This window comes from Hippoglossus stenolepis, chromosome 13 (genome assembly GCF_022539355.2).
Source record: "Hippoglossus stenolepis isolate QCI-W04-F060 chromosome 13, HSTE1.2, whole genome shotgun sequence".
NCBI lineage: Eukaryota > Metazoa > Chordata > Actinopteri > Pleuronectiformes > Pleuronectidae > Hippoglossus > Hippoglossus stenolepis.
In genome coordinates this window covers 11875171-11891306 of record NC_061495.1, presented here as the reverse complement: position 1 = coordinate 11891306, position 16136 = coordinate 11875171, and the positions used below count along the sequence as shown (strand labels likewise).

At 41.2% G+C, this 16136-nt stretch overlaps 1 protein-coding gene across 3 annotated transcripts in view; it reads right to left on the bottom strand.

Annotated features, from left to right (window-relative positions):
* tanc1b (tetratricopeptide repeat, ankyrin repeat and coiled-coil containing 1b) overlaps positions 1-16136 on the bottom strand; it is a 105907-nt gene that overhangs the window by 59059 nt on the left and 30712 nt on the right. For all 3 annotated transcript variants that reach the window (XM_035174010.2, XM_035174012.2, XM_035174011.2), the window contains exons 3-4: positions 14340-14540; positions 2617-2721 (exon numbers count right to left, since the gene is read on the bottom strand). In XM_035174010.2, coding sequence (XP_035029901.1) covers positions 2617-2721; positions 14340-14540 — 306 coding nt within the window. The remainder of the gene's footprint in view (positions 1-2616; positions 2722-14339; positions 14541-16136) is intronic.

The following is a 16136-nucleotide window of genomic DNA, read 5'->3' as shown; positions in this document are numbered from 1 at the left end:
CCCTTTCCGGAAAAAAAACAACCAGCCTTAGCCTCAACTACCAGTGTAGAATGCGACATGGATAATTAATTACAAGGGTTGCTGACGCTGTTGTCTTTGCTAAAAGCCAAGAAAAAAACTCCTGCTGTTACTTTTCACCATTGAAATTTGTAGCCTACCTCAGGGATTAATAACCAAATGCTTCCTGTTTACACCTCCATGTGCATACCCAGTGTACGTGACTGGTCACATGATGCATGGATGGGGATTGAAACTGAGATAGTTTGGATCTAGCCTCAGACACCATATTACGTCAAATATTAAATGTAGGAATTTGCTTATGTGGGGGAAAAAGAGAGTCAAAGCATATGTGGTTGAGCTCAAATATCTTTCAGCTACATTGGAGCTCATCCTACAGCTGACGACTACAATTAGCCATCATTAATCCAGAATTTATCCAGGCCTAATTGTATATAATGTGTTGGGTAAGTTGGCTCGTTTTTACATTATGAGCAGTAAACTTATTTTACCTGCTCAACACGGCTGTGAGAAGGAGGTGGAAATCTTCGCCTCACTTATCTGCTTACATTTATTGATTAACTGCACACATCAGGTAAAAAACGCACACACGCGTGTGTGCCACATCAGGCACACACGCGCGCACGTACACACGCGCACACGTACACACGCACGCACGCACACACGCACACACACACTATAAAAACAGGTTATTTCTTCAGTCCTGAGAAAGATGAGTCAGAATTTACGATACTGGAATCAGACTGAAATGTCTTGGTCATCCGGTGCTGCACAAGGAGAGAGACCTCTGCTCTTATTTCAACAGTTATGAGCCATAAAAATGTCCCTTATAAGGCTGGGTACGACTGTTCTGCAGTGTCATTTCTCATTTGCCATAAACTGACCAGATCTGTAACTGCTCTCTGCTTCATTGGGAGAAGACCAGAGGAACAACACAAAAAGCCAAATTCAATTTAAAATCATAGCTCAGAATCTTTGTGTATTCCCTGTATTTGAGCATGAAGTCAGGGGCAGATCCCTGCAGAAATCTGATTGGCCCCTGAACAGCCCCAGTACTGCCAGTAGTCTTTTTCTTTGACAATAAACTAGTCACTGACACTAACAATAAATATGACAATTGTATTTTCTAAGCATGCTTGAACAGGGAACAATTTTAAAACTATATTCAATGATGTGTATAGAGCTAACAGTAAAAAGGCAATGACTTAAATGTGCACCTCACTGAATCACGAATTGTGCATGGATGTTGGACATATAATTTGCCCCTGATCTAGAAAAATCCTAGATTTAAGTTGTTTGGTGATTCTCTAAATTTTGTTGCAGTGAAAAGATTCTCACGAGGGTTGGTCAGTAGATCTGTCACATACTTGTAAGATAGCTCGGTCTGTTATATCGCCTGGAGAGTAATTTTAGCCTCGACTGAAATCAGAGGCAGCACTGAGAACACAAGTTTAAAATCAAAACAACAAAAGCGTGTTGTTTTTTTAAAAACATTTTCTGCACTCACATTAAGCATTGTTTTTCTTCCCTATGTTGGAAAGCAAAGAAAGGGAGGAGGCAAAAGCATAGGAGTGATTGATTCTACGACAGCACAGGCATATGAATGTGTATGTTTATGTACGTGAGCTTCGAGGGGCATCTCAGGTCTGCAGATGAGGGCAGCGCAGGAGGAATACGAGACAGAACAGGGAGAGCTGAACTGAATTTACTGCAGTTGATTTGAATTTATACAAAAGAATGTGTGCTCACTATTTGCCCAACCGCACAGATTCTGCCCGTATGCAAACTGTGAGAAATCCAAACCAGGTGTGTCATTACACTATCTCGCTAACAGTCGGCAGCACACCAGCCTTCACGAGACAACATTTATCTGGCGTCCACTATCTGCCGGTAGCCCTCTCTCTCTAAGCCGAAACACTTCTCCGTGCCAGCTGAATGTCGGACACACCCTCGTGCCTTGGTGTGTAACATCAACAGTGACTGGGCTGTGCTGGGTTACTACTGTCTGCCTCATATGTACAATGAGAGGGAACACTGTCTGTGCTGCTGAAAATATCACATCATACAACCTACGGCAGGAATTTGAGACATCTCGCTCTTACAGAAATCAAAACATAGCATTTAGTGCAACAACACACAATTTCCATCACAGGATAGAATAGGCAGCAGTAACACAAAAAGCACAAGAACACACGTCTAATATGTGCAAAGTTAGCGAGCCTTTAAAGAGCTTGTCATCATTACATTGCATGGAAAACTAATTTAGAGCTTCGTCGCGACAATGTGTCTCCACACAGAGGGAAACTGACTCCTCTGTAATCTAAACACACACTTTCAAATAAACACAACTCAATTGTTTCTTTGTATAAAGGGCAAGGAACAGTGCTCAGATGCACTGGATCTTTAAATGAACACTCATGCAGTCAATTATGATATTCTTATGATATTCTTACTTCTGCTATTCTCTAACACACAACAAACATGCAGCTATGAAGACAGCATTGTGGACTCCTACACAAACATATTTTACTTTACACAACCTTTTTGCTGGTGTCTACAAAAAGCACAAGTTGACAGATACAAAAAGGTGAAACTCACCATTGTGCGAGGACTCCTTGTTATCGGCCACCTTCCTCAGCGCTGACACGATGGCATCAGAGGGAACGCGAGGACTCTCCACATATTTGGGTTTCCTGCTTGGACCTGCCAGCATGAACCGAAAGATGCAGGGGGGAACGAGAGGGAGAGGGAGAGGAAGAGGAAGAGGGAGGGGGAGAGAGAGAGAGAGAGAGAGAGAGAGAGAGAGAGAGAGAGAGAGTGTCAGACAGACAGGCAGAGGGGAAAAGAAACAACGAGAGTTAGAGACCGAGAGCGAGAGCGAGTCGGAGTCCTCGCTGTATTAACGTGTTCCAGATGGGACAAGCGATGAGAGGCAGTGGTGTCTTAGTTGGACGGGCTTGGCTGCACTCCGTAGCTCACATAAAACTAACACACAAACATAAAAAAAACACTAACGCGCACACACTTCCTCAGAGAGCTCCCTGCGCTGGTAGCAGCTCTGGTCTGTCTGACAACCCAGAATATTGTCTGCATGGTTACAGACTCCCAGTAAAAACACTGCTCGCCAGCTCTGGGAATGTAAACTACAGCAGGAAACCACAACAATTAGCCCCTTAGTGAACTGTAAAAAAAAGAACGCTCAAACACAAAGCAAAAGGGAGCTTTTCTGCATGTTTATCTGTGAGCGGTCCGGTGAAATTATACCCTCTCATTGCTGTGAGGACAGACACGGGTAGATTAAGGTCCAGGCATCCTGGTGTGAGTCAGATGATGTATCTGGGACAGTGGTGGAGTTCTCTGAAGACCGTCTTTGTCTTTAGCGAAGAGCTGAGGTTAGCGGGCTGCTCTGTTCCCTCTGCTCGCACCGTGACAGAATTAGAAAATCCCACAGCTCCGTGCAGAGTGCTTGCTCACTGTGCCGAACTTTACAATAAATCACTGACACAGTCGCCCCAGTAGAGACGCAGCTCCTTTTGCATGGTTTGAGTCTGTGACCAGATTTGCCCCTTGTCCTGTAAAAACTGCCCTTTAATTTGGCTCAAAGAAAAAAAGTTGGGTTATTTATTTAGGTGATGGAAAAGGCCTTCAATTTTTCTAAGAGCAGTAAAATAATTGTTTATACTTGCAGGAGTTCCAGCAAAGACACTAGACTAAATACTAAACCATGACACAAACATCTCCCGAGCGACTTCACTGTGCACATTTCAAGCACTCTGCTTCCACCCTGTGTAAAAAGCAAATACATTCCAGAGTCCATGCTCAAGGATAAAACTAAAGATGCAGAAAGTAATGTGAAAAGAGGTGAATGTAATTACATCCATAAATCCATTGAGAGTGGCAACAGCACTGCCTCCCCTGGCAACACTCCTCCATGCTACTCCCGCCTTGATCTACTGTAACCTCATCCAAACCTCCTCCTCCTCCTCCTCCTCCAGACTCCTGTTATCAGATGACTGTGTGTGTAACCCCAGTCATAACATGAAGATTGGATGGCGGAGCAGAGATAGACATTTCCTATTACCACATCCAGTATCAGTCACTCTGACCTCAAACAAAAAAAAAAAGGAGAATTTCCTCCGAATAAGATTGAACAATTTCTTAAAACCACAGCTGTGATCTCAGCGACAGATTATTGGGTTATTGACAGGACTGGTGGTGGGGGGGGATAGGGGAGTTACAGCAACAGGAATGTGAGAGGAAAAGCTCTGGGAAGTGACACTGCAATAAGAGTGTTGAAGTTTGCTTGCTGCACAGTGCCATCTATGGATATGCAACTTGAAATGCATAGCAAGGAGCTGCAGAGAAAATATTCTGCCTCTTCAAACAGAACTGTCTTCTATTGCTTGTTAGCAGAAGTCCACAGGCATATCAAAGTAAAAGCCCAAAGCCGAATGTCAGTGTCTGTCAGAAGAACTGAAGGCAGTAGTTTTAGCATGTTGTGATGATAGTGTGGTTCAAAACCACTATAATCTAAGGTGGATTTCCAACATGTGAGATGAGAGTGTTTGATTTGTGTTGATAGGTAGTTCTGAGAGTGAAGGGGACTGATCCAGAGATAACAACCATCAGCGATCCAAGCCAGCCTGCTATAATGCAGCGAAAGCCAGAGAGTCTGTCCTGAAAACCTCCATTCAGCTGTGCATGGTCAGGCACAGTCTATTACCCAGGAGTCACACGGCTCCAATTAAAGTGGGACTACAGAGACAGAGGGGGCTGTGTGTGAGACACACTTAGTTCAGGTAAATATCTCGGACCAAAGAGCGCAACGCCTAATATGTCCTCTTGAATGCATTTCATCTAAAGACATTAGCGGGCATAGTTTGAGTAATCTAAACCATATGCTTAAATTCAGATTTGGTTTACATAAGAAACCCAGGATCCACACACGAAATAACAGACATCTGGCCGGCTATTGGAGGAGTATTTTTCGGCCACATCTTAAAGAAGTTGATAATAAGGGGAGGAGGCAGAAAGGTCTTTTCGTCAAGGCTGTGATGTCTGAGGATCCGACAAAGCACAGAGGAGTTTCTTTTCCATTAAAAATCTCATCTCCAGATTTAACAGGGTGCCATTATGGCCCGGACCTTTCCTGACGGAGCTGCTGACGAATAAGCGATTGCAGTCTTTAACAAGCATGAAAAGGTCGCAGCCACAGAAGTGTCAGGCCTGTGACCCTTGAAGGACGATGCAGAGAGATGAGATGTGCTCTCACTCATATCACAAGTTGGATGCTAAATGCAGAATTTTTATCTTTTGACATGCACATGAATTAGTACATAATTAACTATCATATATGTTGGACAATGACAGGGCTGGGTAATAAAACAATATCAATAATTATTGCAATTATAGCAATATAACAAAGGTTCAATATACATGTATTTCAATATAATTATTATGTAAGCACTGCTCTCTGTTCATAAAGAAGAGATTAAAACAACAACCTTCAAATAAGAATAAGAAATAATAATTGGAAATGTATCCTGATAATTATCAATATGGACTAATATGTTTCTTTTTTATCTTGATTCAATTTCATGGCCATATCGCCCAGCCCTACAAAATCATCAGCAACTCTCAGTTTCTAAACTCTACAAACAACCATGACAGGAGAAGATTCAGATACAGAGACGGAAGAATCTGAGGAAATATCCCCCAACTATGAGCAAAACTGATGGATGATTCAGAAAAAGAAAAATAGCAAGTGGTATTTGCTTGTCTTACTGGGAAAAAATGTCTTGTTGTCCTCAAAAGCTCAATATGTGTTTCTTCTAGTGGGACATGGAGGATCATTTATTTTGCTCTTATGTGTCAGTAACTCCAAAATCATGAAATTATTTTAACATAAAACAGCTCAAGTGCAGTGGGTTTTGTCCTTATTTTCTATTTGTGTATTTGTATACTGGTGTCTATATATATATATGTATATTAGGTATATGACTCCATATATGTATTTTCTTACCTGCCGAGAGACAAATGATGGAAATTATCATTCTTGCCAACTCGGACAAATTGACATCTGGTATTTTATACTATTGTTCATTAACGTGCTCTGCCCCTCTTAAATAAACAGATAAACCAATAAGATAAAAGGGTTAGACAAGTGCTTACTATGTGTAACTGCAACATGTGAATATCTTACAAATAACAACAAAGATAAGTATTGAAAGGTAATAGAAGAGCCTATGGGATATGAGGTTCATATGATCAGTCCATTAAAAGCATTGTTTCAGCTTGCAGCCACAATATCTCCAAGAGTACTTCAAGTACATCTACTCAATCACTAGCTGAAAACACGCGCTGCTCTCCTTTAGTGCCCCGTAAATATATGTGTACATTTGTGTCTACGAACACGTGTTAAGTGAATGGGGAGAAAAGCAAGAAAACAGAAGGTACCAGGGGAGATGGGCGAAGGAAGAAAAACAGAGACAATATCAAGGGTAAAGCAGCGAGAGAAGCTGCGACTGCCAAGGACGCTTTTCTCACCAGCATTCAGCGTAAGACTCAGGAATCCACGAGCAGCAAGCAATCAATCAGTACGCACAAACCTATACCAAACAATCGAATAACTATGACCAACAACTTGTTATGTCCAGTAAATTCCAATGAAAGAGAGGATTGTCCGTGGTTTACGACGTGATCAAGGAGTTTTCCCAGCATTCTTCGAGATAGACTCTTGACACTCTTCACATTTCAACTTATCAACGAGACAGTGTGTCCTCTTTGTGCAGCAAAAGGGGAGTGAAAGCAGCGCCACAACAGCCCTCTTTATGTCCCAAAATGTCATTCTTCAACTCAAAGTGAAGTGGAACTAACGTCTCATGGTCATAGCCAGTCAGTCAGTCAGTCGTGGTTTACACCCATGTCTTTCCAGACTCACATAATACATGTTGTGTAGACTTAAAAAATTGTGTATTGTTTGACTGAGATGTAAAGGAGATATCATGAAATACATTGATTTAATTTTGTTGTTGTTCTTGTTCTGTGTTAACGGATGACAAAAAAACAGGATCAAATTCCCTGTATGTGTTCACATCATAGAGAAATAAAGAAACTACTGCCTCCCACTATACAGAAGTGAAGCCAGAATATCTGGCTGCCATCTTACACATTTGGAGCCAGAGTCTGCACAGTAGCAATCAGGGGATAGAACTAGAAACACACCCACAACCAATTGAGAGTAACTCTCAGCTGTCAATCATGACGTTTCAGCCTGTTTAATAGCATCAAATACATTTTTAAGCACTTGGACATACATCAGAGTATCATTTTTGAGAAAACTTTATTTGACTTTCACTTTTTAGGTTTGTCCATGTCCCATCCACTAACATGGAGGAGGTTGGATTTATGACATATACTGCACCCAGTCAACAGGTTGTGATCATGATGCTTTGGCTTCAGTTTTAGGGAGCAGTCACGTCTTCCATCTTTACATACAGTGATGCTTCACATGCTTGGTTTTGCCGACAAAGCCAATTCTAAAAAACAAAAAGTTACAGCAGACAAAGCTTCAGATGAGGATGTTGCTGTAAAGAAGCAAAGATCTATACGGTCACAACAAGGTGATTTGAAGGTTGACACCAAAGATAAGTGTCACCAATTCACTGTCCGACCAAATGTGAAATATTGTCACAACCTCCTGAGTTATGGCATTGAAGAAAAGGTGCATTTGCAGAACATCATGACGACGCAGTTGACCTTTCACCTTTTGGATATGAAATGCTATCACTTGATTCTTTTATCCATTTGTGTGTATGAATTATTGGGTTATGGCCAAAAACATCACATCACAGTGACCTTGACCACCAAATCCCTTCATTCTTGAGTCCAAGTGAACATTTGTGCCAAATTTAGAGAAATTCCCTCGAGGCGTTCCTAGATACTCCTAGACATGGATATTGCATCCATGAGTAAAGTAGGGACAGATGGACAATCCGAAACCATGACGCCTCTGGCCTTGACTGTCACTGGCATGGAGGCATGAAAATAATTTATTCCAGAAAATAAATGATAGAAGAGATTGGTATTCTTAGCGCTGTTTAACAAACCAGTTTATTCAGTGAATTTCCTATGAAGAGCATTAGGTGTCAAGCGTTTAACATTTTCACCATTACAGCCGTGAAATACAGTCGTGAGATTAGAGCCATGGTTCATTATGACCTTAACTTGTGAATGCTAATTTACAATTCATTTCCTATTCACAGCCTGACATATACAGTGCTGCCCTTATCCTGTCTGCTTAATGCAGTTTCTGCACTGAACCACAATGAGAGGCTAGTTATCTTTTTTTTTTTTTTAACACCATGTTTAATAGTCATGACTAATCTCACACATGCTGTTTCACAGTGGGGTATGAATTATGTGTTGGTCTCCACTATGGACATGGTCACACATTGTAAAAAACAATTATATCAAGTGAGCCAAAATTTGTACTTCCATTTAACCATTTAAATGAACAACAGAGTATTAGGTCCATATTGAAGGAAGAGACATTTTGTGTCATAATATTATGAGAATAAAGTCATAATTGAGCAGTCATAATGTCACAAGAATAAAGTCCTAATATTGTGAGAATAAATACGTGTTTTAGAAGAAAGTCGTAATATTATGAGCATTAAGTCGTAATTTAATGAGAAAAAACATAATATTACGAGTAGAAAGTTGTAATATTACGAATAATAGCATCATAATCTTAAGAGAATATTAAGAATTCCACACCTTCTGGATCCAAAATCTTGATTAACAATCTCAGTTTCTCCAGAAACTACGCAACCACCTAATGTTATGACGTTATTCTTGAAATATCCGATTTTTTTCCCTTTTAAGTGTCCCTTATACGTCCTCATATAAATGTGGTTTGATACACATTTATATTATAAGAGTATCCTGAGTTTCCTGACTGACTGAGGATATATAATAACAGTTTATTCAGTATTGGTTTCTGATGCAGCGAGTGAACTGGGATCCCACTGCAGAAGAAAAAAGGGGGGACTGCATTTGATAAGGAGTCAAAGCTGGAGTGTAGTGAAGTGCAGTGAAGTGGAGAATGGGATAGTACTTTTCAGTGGGTGCCCATCAGAGGAAGCTTTCAAAGAGTCCGTGCAGCATCACATGGTCTTTTACAGCTCAGCTCTCAGAGAGGCATTAATATTCCCCCAGGGCTGTCTGGTTGCTGTCAGTTCCCCAGAGGTGACTTCAGGAGAGTTCACCTCAAAGGAGCCACAACAGCCTTTGAAGACAGTTTCTATCCTCAGAATTACAAAATAAACCGCACTCATCTGGCAATGTAAGAGAAGACGAAGAACGCTGCTGGTTGAACACTGAGCTCATGTCTCCTCGGACATTATTTGTCAGGAAAATTTTAAAGCTGATTGTGGAAAATTAGTTAGTTATCAGTATTAAGATTATTTTGAATCCAATGATGCAAATTTCTGTTTGTAAAGGTGGTTTGAGTCAAAGCAAACACTGACCTTGAGCTTGCATTGGCCATTTATTTATGCTTTGTAACCACGAGGCTAAATGAAAAAACAGGAATCCATTAAGAAATTCTCATGTGTTTTACCAAATGACTTTCTGTCCTATTTTATGTGGTCTTTTGTGTTAATATCCTCCAAAGCCATGAGTAACCTCCATTCAAACCCATCGTACAGTCACTTTACTAAATGGATGTGGTGCTTGATAACCACAACAACACACTGCAAAGACTATATAGTAGTTTAAAGCGCTAAGCACCTCTCATGTATATCCTATAATGTGCTCAGAGGCAACACCGAAGATGCCGCTCAAAACAGAGTTCAAGAGGAGATAAGAAACAAAGAGGTTATAGGGTCAGACCACCGTGGATGAACACCGCTGATCGGCTTTAGCGCGCACACACACACACACACACACACACACACACACACACACACACACACACACACACACACACACACACACACACACACACACACACACACACACACACACACACACACACACACACACACACACACACACACACACACACACACACAGAGAGAGAGAGAGAGAGAGAAGGAGAAGGAGATAACTAAATATGGCAAGCAATTAGCTGAAGGGGTCCTTAGAAATTGTAGAGATTATTTTCAGGTTATCTTCTTGAGTCTAAAGCCTGGATTATAATTCTGCATAGCATAGATGAAGAGCCAACTCTGTAGCCTACACAGGTGGCCTAGGCAGTTATGTGTCTGTGTCACTCTGTTATTACACAACCAAATTCTAGTTGGTGGTACGGTTTCTATGCTAATGTGTGTGTACGTTAAACAATGGCGACTGAAACTGAGCACATCATGGTGGAGTTGCATTGAACTGATTGGGGCGGCAGGAGAGTGAGTTTTGTGTGCATGTCTGTCTACTGAGAGATATGGATGAGACATGCTGACATGTGGGCCAAACTGTTGTTGCTGTCTGTGTCATCATGACATGCAGTTACATTTCTAGGGAGATGCACGTCAGGCTCAAGCATAGCCACAGGGTACTTCTTAGAGTTCGGCGTAGGGTCTGACGTAGAAGTATGACGTAGAGTACGACGTAGGGCAAGATGCTGTGTTTACGGCTACGCTAATATAGATTAAACACACAAAATAGTAGTAGTATAAATTATACATTTTAGCCCAAACAAAGAGTATCAACAGAGTTGCCACCCTGCCTGAATGACAGAAGAAAAATCTCTGGTGATGATTTACATGTTTGTTTGGTTGCTCAATTAGTGAATCATCCTCTGCACCACATAAAGCCAAAGCTCCCATCAAGGCAAAAAAAAAAAATCACTTAGCTCATCTTACCACACAACCACCAGAGAGTGCTTCCCCTGTGGTCCAATTGCATACATACCAATTAAAATGATACACTACTGATGGCAGCAATAAATTCATATGAATAGCTGTTTTATTATCCCTGACATGCTGATGCAGAGTCCAAGCAACTACACAGAGGTCACACATCTACTGTACATTCAGAAACATATCACCTCTCTACCTACCACCCTGCAGCCTCCTTGTTTTAATCCATTTTTACAAATATGTTTTATTCATCTGCTGCGGCCTGGTGCAGGGTTTATATTTCAGGGATGCAGTGTAGTTGTACTAAAGTATGAATGAAGGAGAGATACGTTTATTTGAATAGTCAACAGTTGTGTTAACTTGTTCATATTTACAGTTGCAGGACAACATAATGCTTTTAATCCCACACCAGCACAGTAACCTATTGCAGCCAGTGGAGGTCACTGTGGAGATGGAGATACCCTGGAGACTGTGGGGCCATTAAGTTCTATCAGCTCTAATGGCTTAAGGAGAGCTGGAAACCACAATTACTGTGTCATCAACTACACTCTGCTCACTTCATATTGAGGGCCCTCTGGTTTTTTAAATACCTGATCTCTGACCTGTGCTGGTTTGGTGCAGGATGGGTCCACTCAGGCGACATTCCTGCAGTAAATGTCCCCTCCGTTGTGCCTTCAGAGGTCCTGTAAACTATTAGGACTGTAAAACCAAGGTGCTGTTCAACACATGTCCGGGTGCTGTGTTTCATGGTTAAGCTCTGGGCTTAGCTGATCAAAGCTGTGGCAGTCAACACCACCAGAGCTTTGCGGCTCAGGCATCCGTCACACTCCTAATTAACTCAATGTTTCTCTGTTGTCCCTTGTGAAGTTTTTTCATGAAAAAGAACAACTACTAAGTTGGGGCCTTCCTAAGTGTGATAGATTATCCAATGTGTCGGGAAACGAAGCAAAGCCACAAAATGCTTTTTGAATCTGTGAAACCACTTCCCCTCAAAAGACATCAGTGAAGGCTGTATGGGAGTCTGACTCGAGTAAAGTGAGTGTTCCTTAAAAGTCAAAGTATATAAATGAGCATGATTCTCAAACTCTGTGTGAAATGTCACCAGTGATATAAAATAACAACTACAGATGTGATTACCCCAGACACATTCTAAAAGCACTGCATCAGCTAATAACTGATCACTCCCCTAACTTTTTTGAGTTCTTCCCTGACCCACACTCCGTTCAGTAGTTTTTGCGTAATGCTGCTAACAGACAGACAAACAAACAAAGTTTGCAAACAAAGCCAGTGAAAACACAACCTCCTTGCCCCTTCTTATAGGATTTGATGTAAAAAAAAAAGGTAAGGAGGATAAGTAGATGTATAGCGTTTCTGAATATTTGTTTGGGTCATTAACTGTCTGTTTACCTTTCAAAAAAACCTACATTGTACATCTCTCAGTTTCACGCAGCCACAGGGCTCACTGTGTCACCCCCCATGTTTTCCCCTCTGAATCTATACTGAACTCATACAGGGCCTCTCTGGAATCCAACTCACAGGAACTCATCAGAGTGATGAAGAGGTTTAATCCCTGTATTTGGAATATTATTCATAAAAAATTTCATTCACCAAAAATATTTTGTCATTTAGATGTGGTAAATACGGATAAACTGCTTGGAGAAGTGTTTTCGTTGGGGTGGGTCCTGTATCTTTTTTATCAAGCGTACATTTCCAAAACATGTTTCCTGTGCTGGAAAGGCCACAGGCTCCACATCTGTGTGCATGACCGCAAACATCTGCAGGCAAATCTTTACTGAGTCAGAACACCTTTCAAGCTCTGACAATCAGCAGTAGAGATCATAATAGCACTTAAACATTTACACCCAACAATAATTCCTTATCCTAGAATAAGAGCAAACTTTCCTGTTCATAATACTGGTATATGCTTAAGAATAATGTGTTAGTAGTAAATACTGGCTCAGATTTCCTTCTAGAAAACCATGCTGAACCACTCACTGATAATCAGGTTAGTAACTGAACATCTACATAATGGTAATAAGTCACAGGGTCATCTCATTTCTATCCATTTTTGGCAGAGGGGGGAATAAAAGTCATTTCACCAAGCGCAGAGTCTTAAAATTGAGTTTAACACAATGTCCTCTCTTACGGCTCAACAGGACCAAGAAAGAGAAAATGCAGCACGGCCAACGTCGTTTTCGTCACAGAGCTGAGACATTTCCTGCTGTATGTGTTTATTAACTGGGGGTGTGAACTCTCCCCCGGCGGGTTTTCACAGTTACCTCTGAGGACAGAGGAGGAGAGACTCCGGACCCTCCCCCAACCTTCACTCCCCGGCCGTCCTCCGTAGCATCCTATCTTGTCAGTCCATTTTTTTTCTCATTCTTCAGAGCAAGCCATGAGGGAATGTGCCTTTAATGAGAGTTCCCCCTTCCCCAGTCCCCAGGGCCCTTTTCACCTTCACAAACCCGAGCCTCCTCTCTCTCTTCATCTCTCTCTCCTTCTCTGTCAGTCCCTTCATGTCTGTAAAATATACATTTTCTCTTTGGTGGATTAAAAACCACAAATCCTATATCACTTAAGGTGGTTGTACAGATTTGTTTTGAGTGGAGGCTGAGCTAATTTACCTCTTTGCAAATATAAACTGCATCTGTCTGTTTCATAAAATATACAGACAGTCATCCATATTAAAAAGAATCATTAAATGAAAAACCCTGAAACTAAATGAGGATATTTTTACAAGAGATGTTAACGTGAACGACAAGTCCGAGCAAGGATCAAGCCGAACCATCCCCCCCCTCCCATCAACTCATCTTTACACTAAACAGATCAAAGCTGTAACAACTCTAAACAAAGGCTAGATAGCCCACAGATGAGTGCCACATGTGAGTGGGGCCACGCTGACCACTTAAAGGATTTCTCTCCTCTTTGCCATGTCTTCCAGAACACAAAGACTCAGGTTGAACCCCACAGCTGCTGACAACCACAGCCCAGGAGAGACTCACAATTAAATCCAGTGTAAACACTCGCCCATTACGAGCCAGTAAAGTGTAAACACGCGGCACAGTTGTAGGGAGTTATACTTCAACACAAGGTGATCAAATACGGGGATGAAGTGACAAAAACAAATCTCTGTAACCAGTGGGATCCAGAATGGTCCATCTAACGTTGTGACTTCATCCTCCTGTCTTCTCTGTGACTTTTATTTTTTTGAGAGGAACAGTTCACTATCCAGAATAGTTTGACATGTTTCAGAGAGGAGTGAGATAGAAGCTGCTGAGGGCAACTGTCATTCCTGGAGGGATGTCAGATGCTCAAGAGTCGTACAGAGGCAACTGATCATAGACAGGAGTCCTCACGTTTACAGGTTTCTCATGGAGACAAATGAAGATTCTAATGAAATGGTGCACAGTATAATTAGAATAACCCAAATTTTAGCAGCACATATAGCCGATTTTGTACCTGGCGATCTTTTGCTGGGCCGTAGGGGCATCATGTAGGACTGTCGTGGCAGCAGAGGCGATGAGGGCAGGGACATGGACACTCCCTTGGCGAGGCTTAGCCTGAAAATGTCATCATTAGGGAGAGTGCTGCCAGGCCCCTGGGACTGGGGGGTTCCATCGAGTGGGAATCTTCTTTGGCCGCTGTGACTATGAACATCACCTGTTGAAGAGAATCACAAGGTGGTTACAGATGGAACAAATAGCTTTGGCATGAGCTCATGTACTGACATCATGACTCTACACAGTCAATTTGAGTATGCACAGACCTTCAGTAGCACAAAACAAGCACTTACATGGGCATGTGTTACTTTTATTGTACCAATCACGGTGCAGCGTTTTCAGGGCGGAAGGAAGTGAAGTTTTTTAACAACAAAGTGCTTTTCTTGGACAGAGTTGTTAAAACTCTGAGAATTATTTAACAAAGAACTAATGTCTGATATGAATGTAGTGCCGCACACTAATAAGCACTGTGTGCACAAGGCTGAATCAGTGTTTCCCGCAGAATTAGATTGCTGCCGGTGGAGGGGAACGTGCACTGCTAACGCGCAAAACACTGCATTAGAGAAAAAAAAAAATTGTATTATTATGAGAAGTGCAAGAAAAATGGTTTCATTATGAAACTGTGGTAGGACAAATTAAACTGTGATGGGCTGTCAAAGTTAAATTATCAAGATTTGGATTTGGATCTACACCAAATTACACATGAATAAATATCAGTCCCCTAAATGTGTCTGACATTTCATCAAGATCCATGAATTATTCTCTATTTATATCAATAAAAGTCCTATTGTCAGAATGTGGAAAAAAAACTCCATCTCCCGCATGATCATGCCTCACCCCTTTGCAAAAGTAGTTTTTGCATAATCCTGTTATAAACGCAGGCAAAACCACAACCTTTTTGGCAGAGGTAATTAAGGAATTATACAGTTTTCATGTATACTTGTTTATCTGCCAATGTATGAAAAGACATCATGTTTATCTGCATTGTAAGAGGTATTGTATGACATGTTTCCTTCCCACAGACCCAGTGTTTTCATAATTCTGATTCAATACGGTTTATAAAAGAAATGGGTTAAAGCTTCAACAGGGAAAACAATGTTATACTTCAAACTGTCAGAATGAGCCAGAGGAAAATCCATGACCACAACAAGAAATGTAGAAGTGACTTTTGTAGTCCTCGCAGTGATAAATGAGAAGTGTTTTGAGATGTAGCAAAAATGATTTACTATATAAACCATGTCTTATTATAAAGGACTTTATGTAGGACAGAAACCATACTTTCAAAAAAAGCTTTATATTTAGACTTTGGATAAATAAAGACAACCAAACTGACCTTGAAGCGGATTCTACTGGAACAATGTACCAAATCATTTTCGTTTACTACCATCCTGAGTCTGAAGGTCAGGAATGCAATGTAAAAGCCCCAGAGACAAACCTTGGCCGTGCTTTATTTTACTGCAGAAAGCATCTTAGCTCAGACAGGACGGGACTCATGAGTATATACTGAATTCAACACACATGGATACCAGGTAGAAAACCTCCCATAATGTCAGCTTTTCAAGAATCTTGATGGCAGCACAGTTTCAAAAATCATTAAGTGTTATGCAAATTGTCTACGCTCATACAGTTGTTGTCACTGTTTACGTATTTATGCAACAACATAACACAAGCAGGTGCCACAGGCTTGTTGACTAATCAGCTGACGCCACCGGGCTAATGGTGGATTTCAGAATTCACTACTGTGGTTCCTTATTGA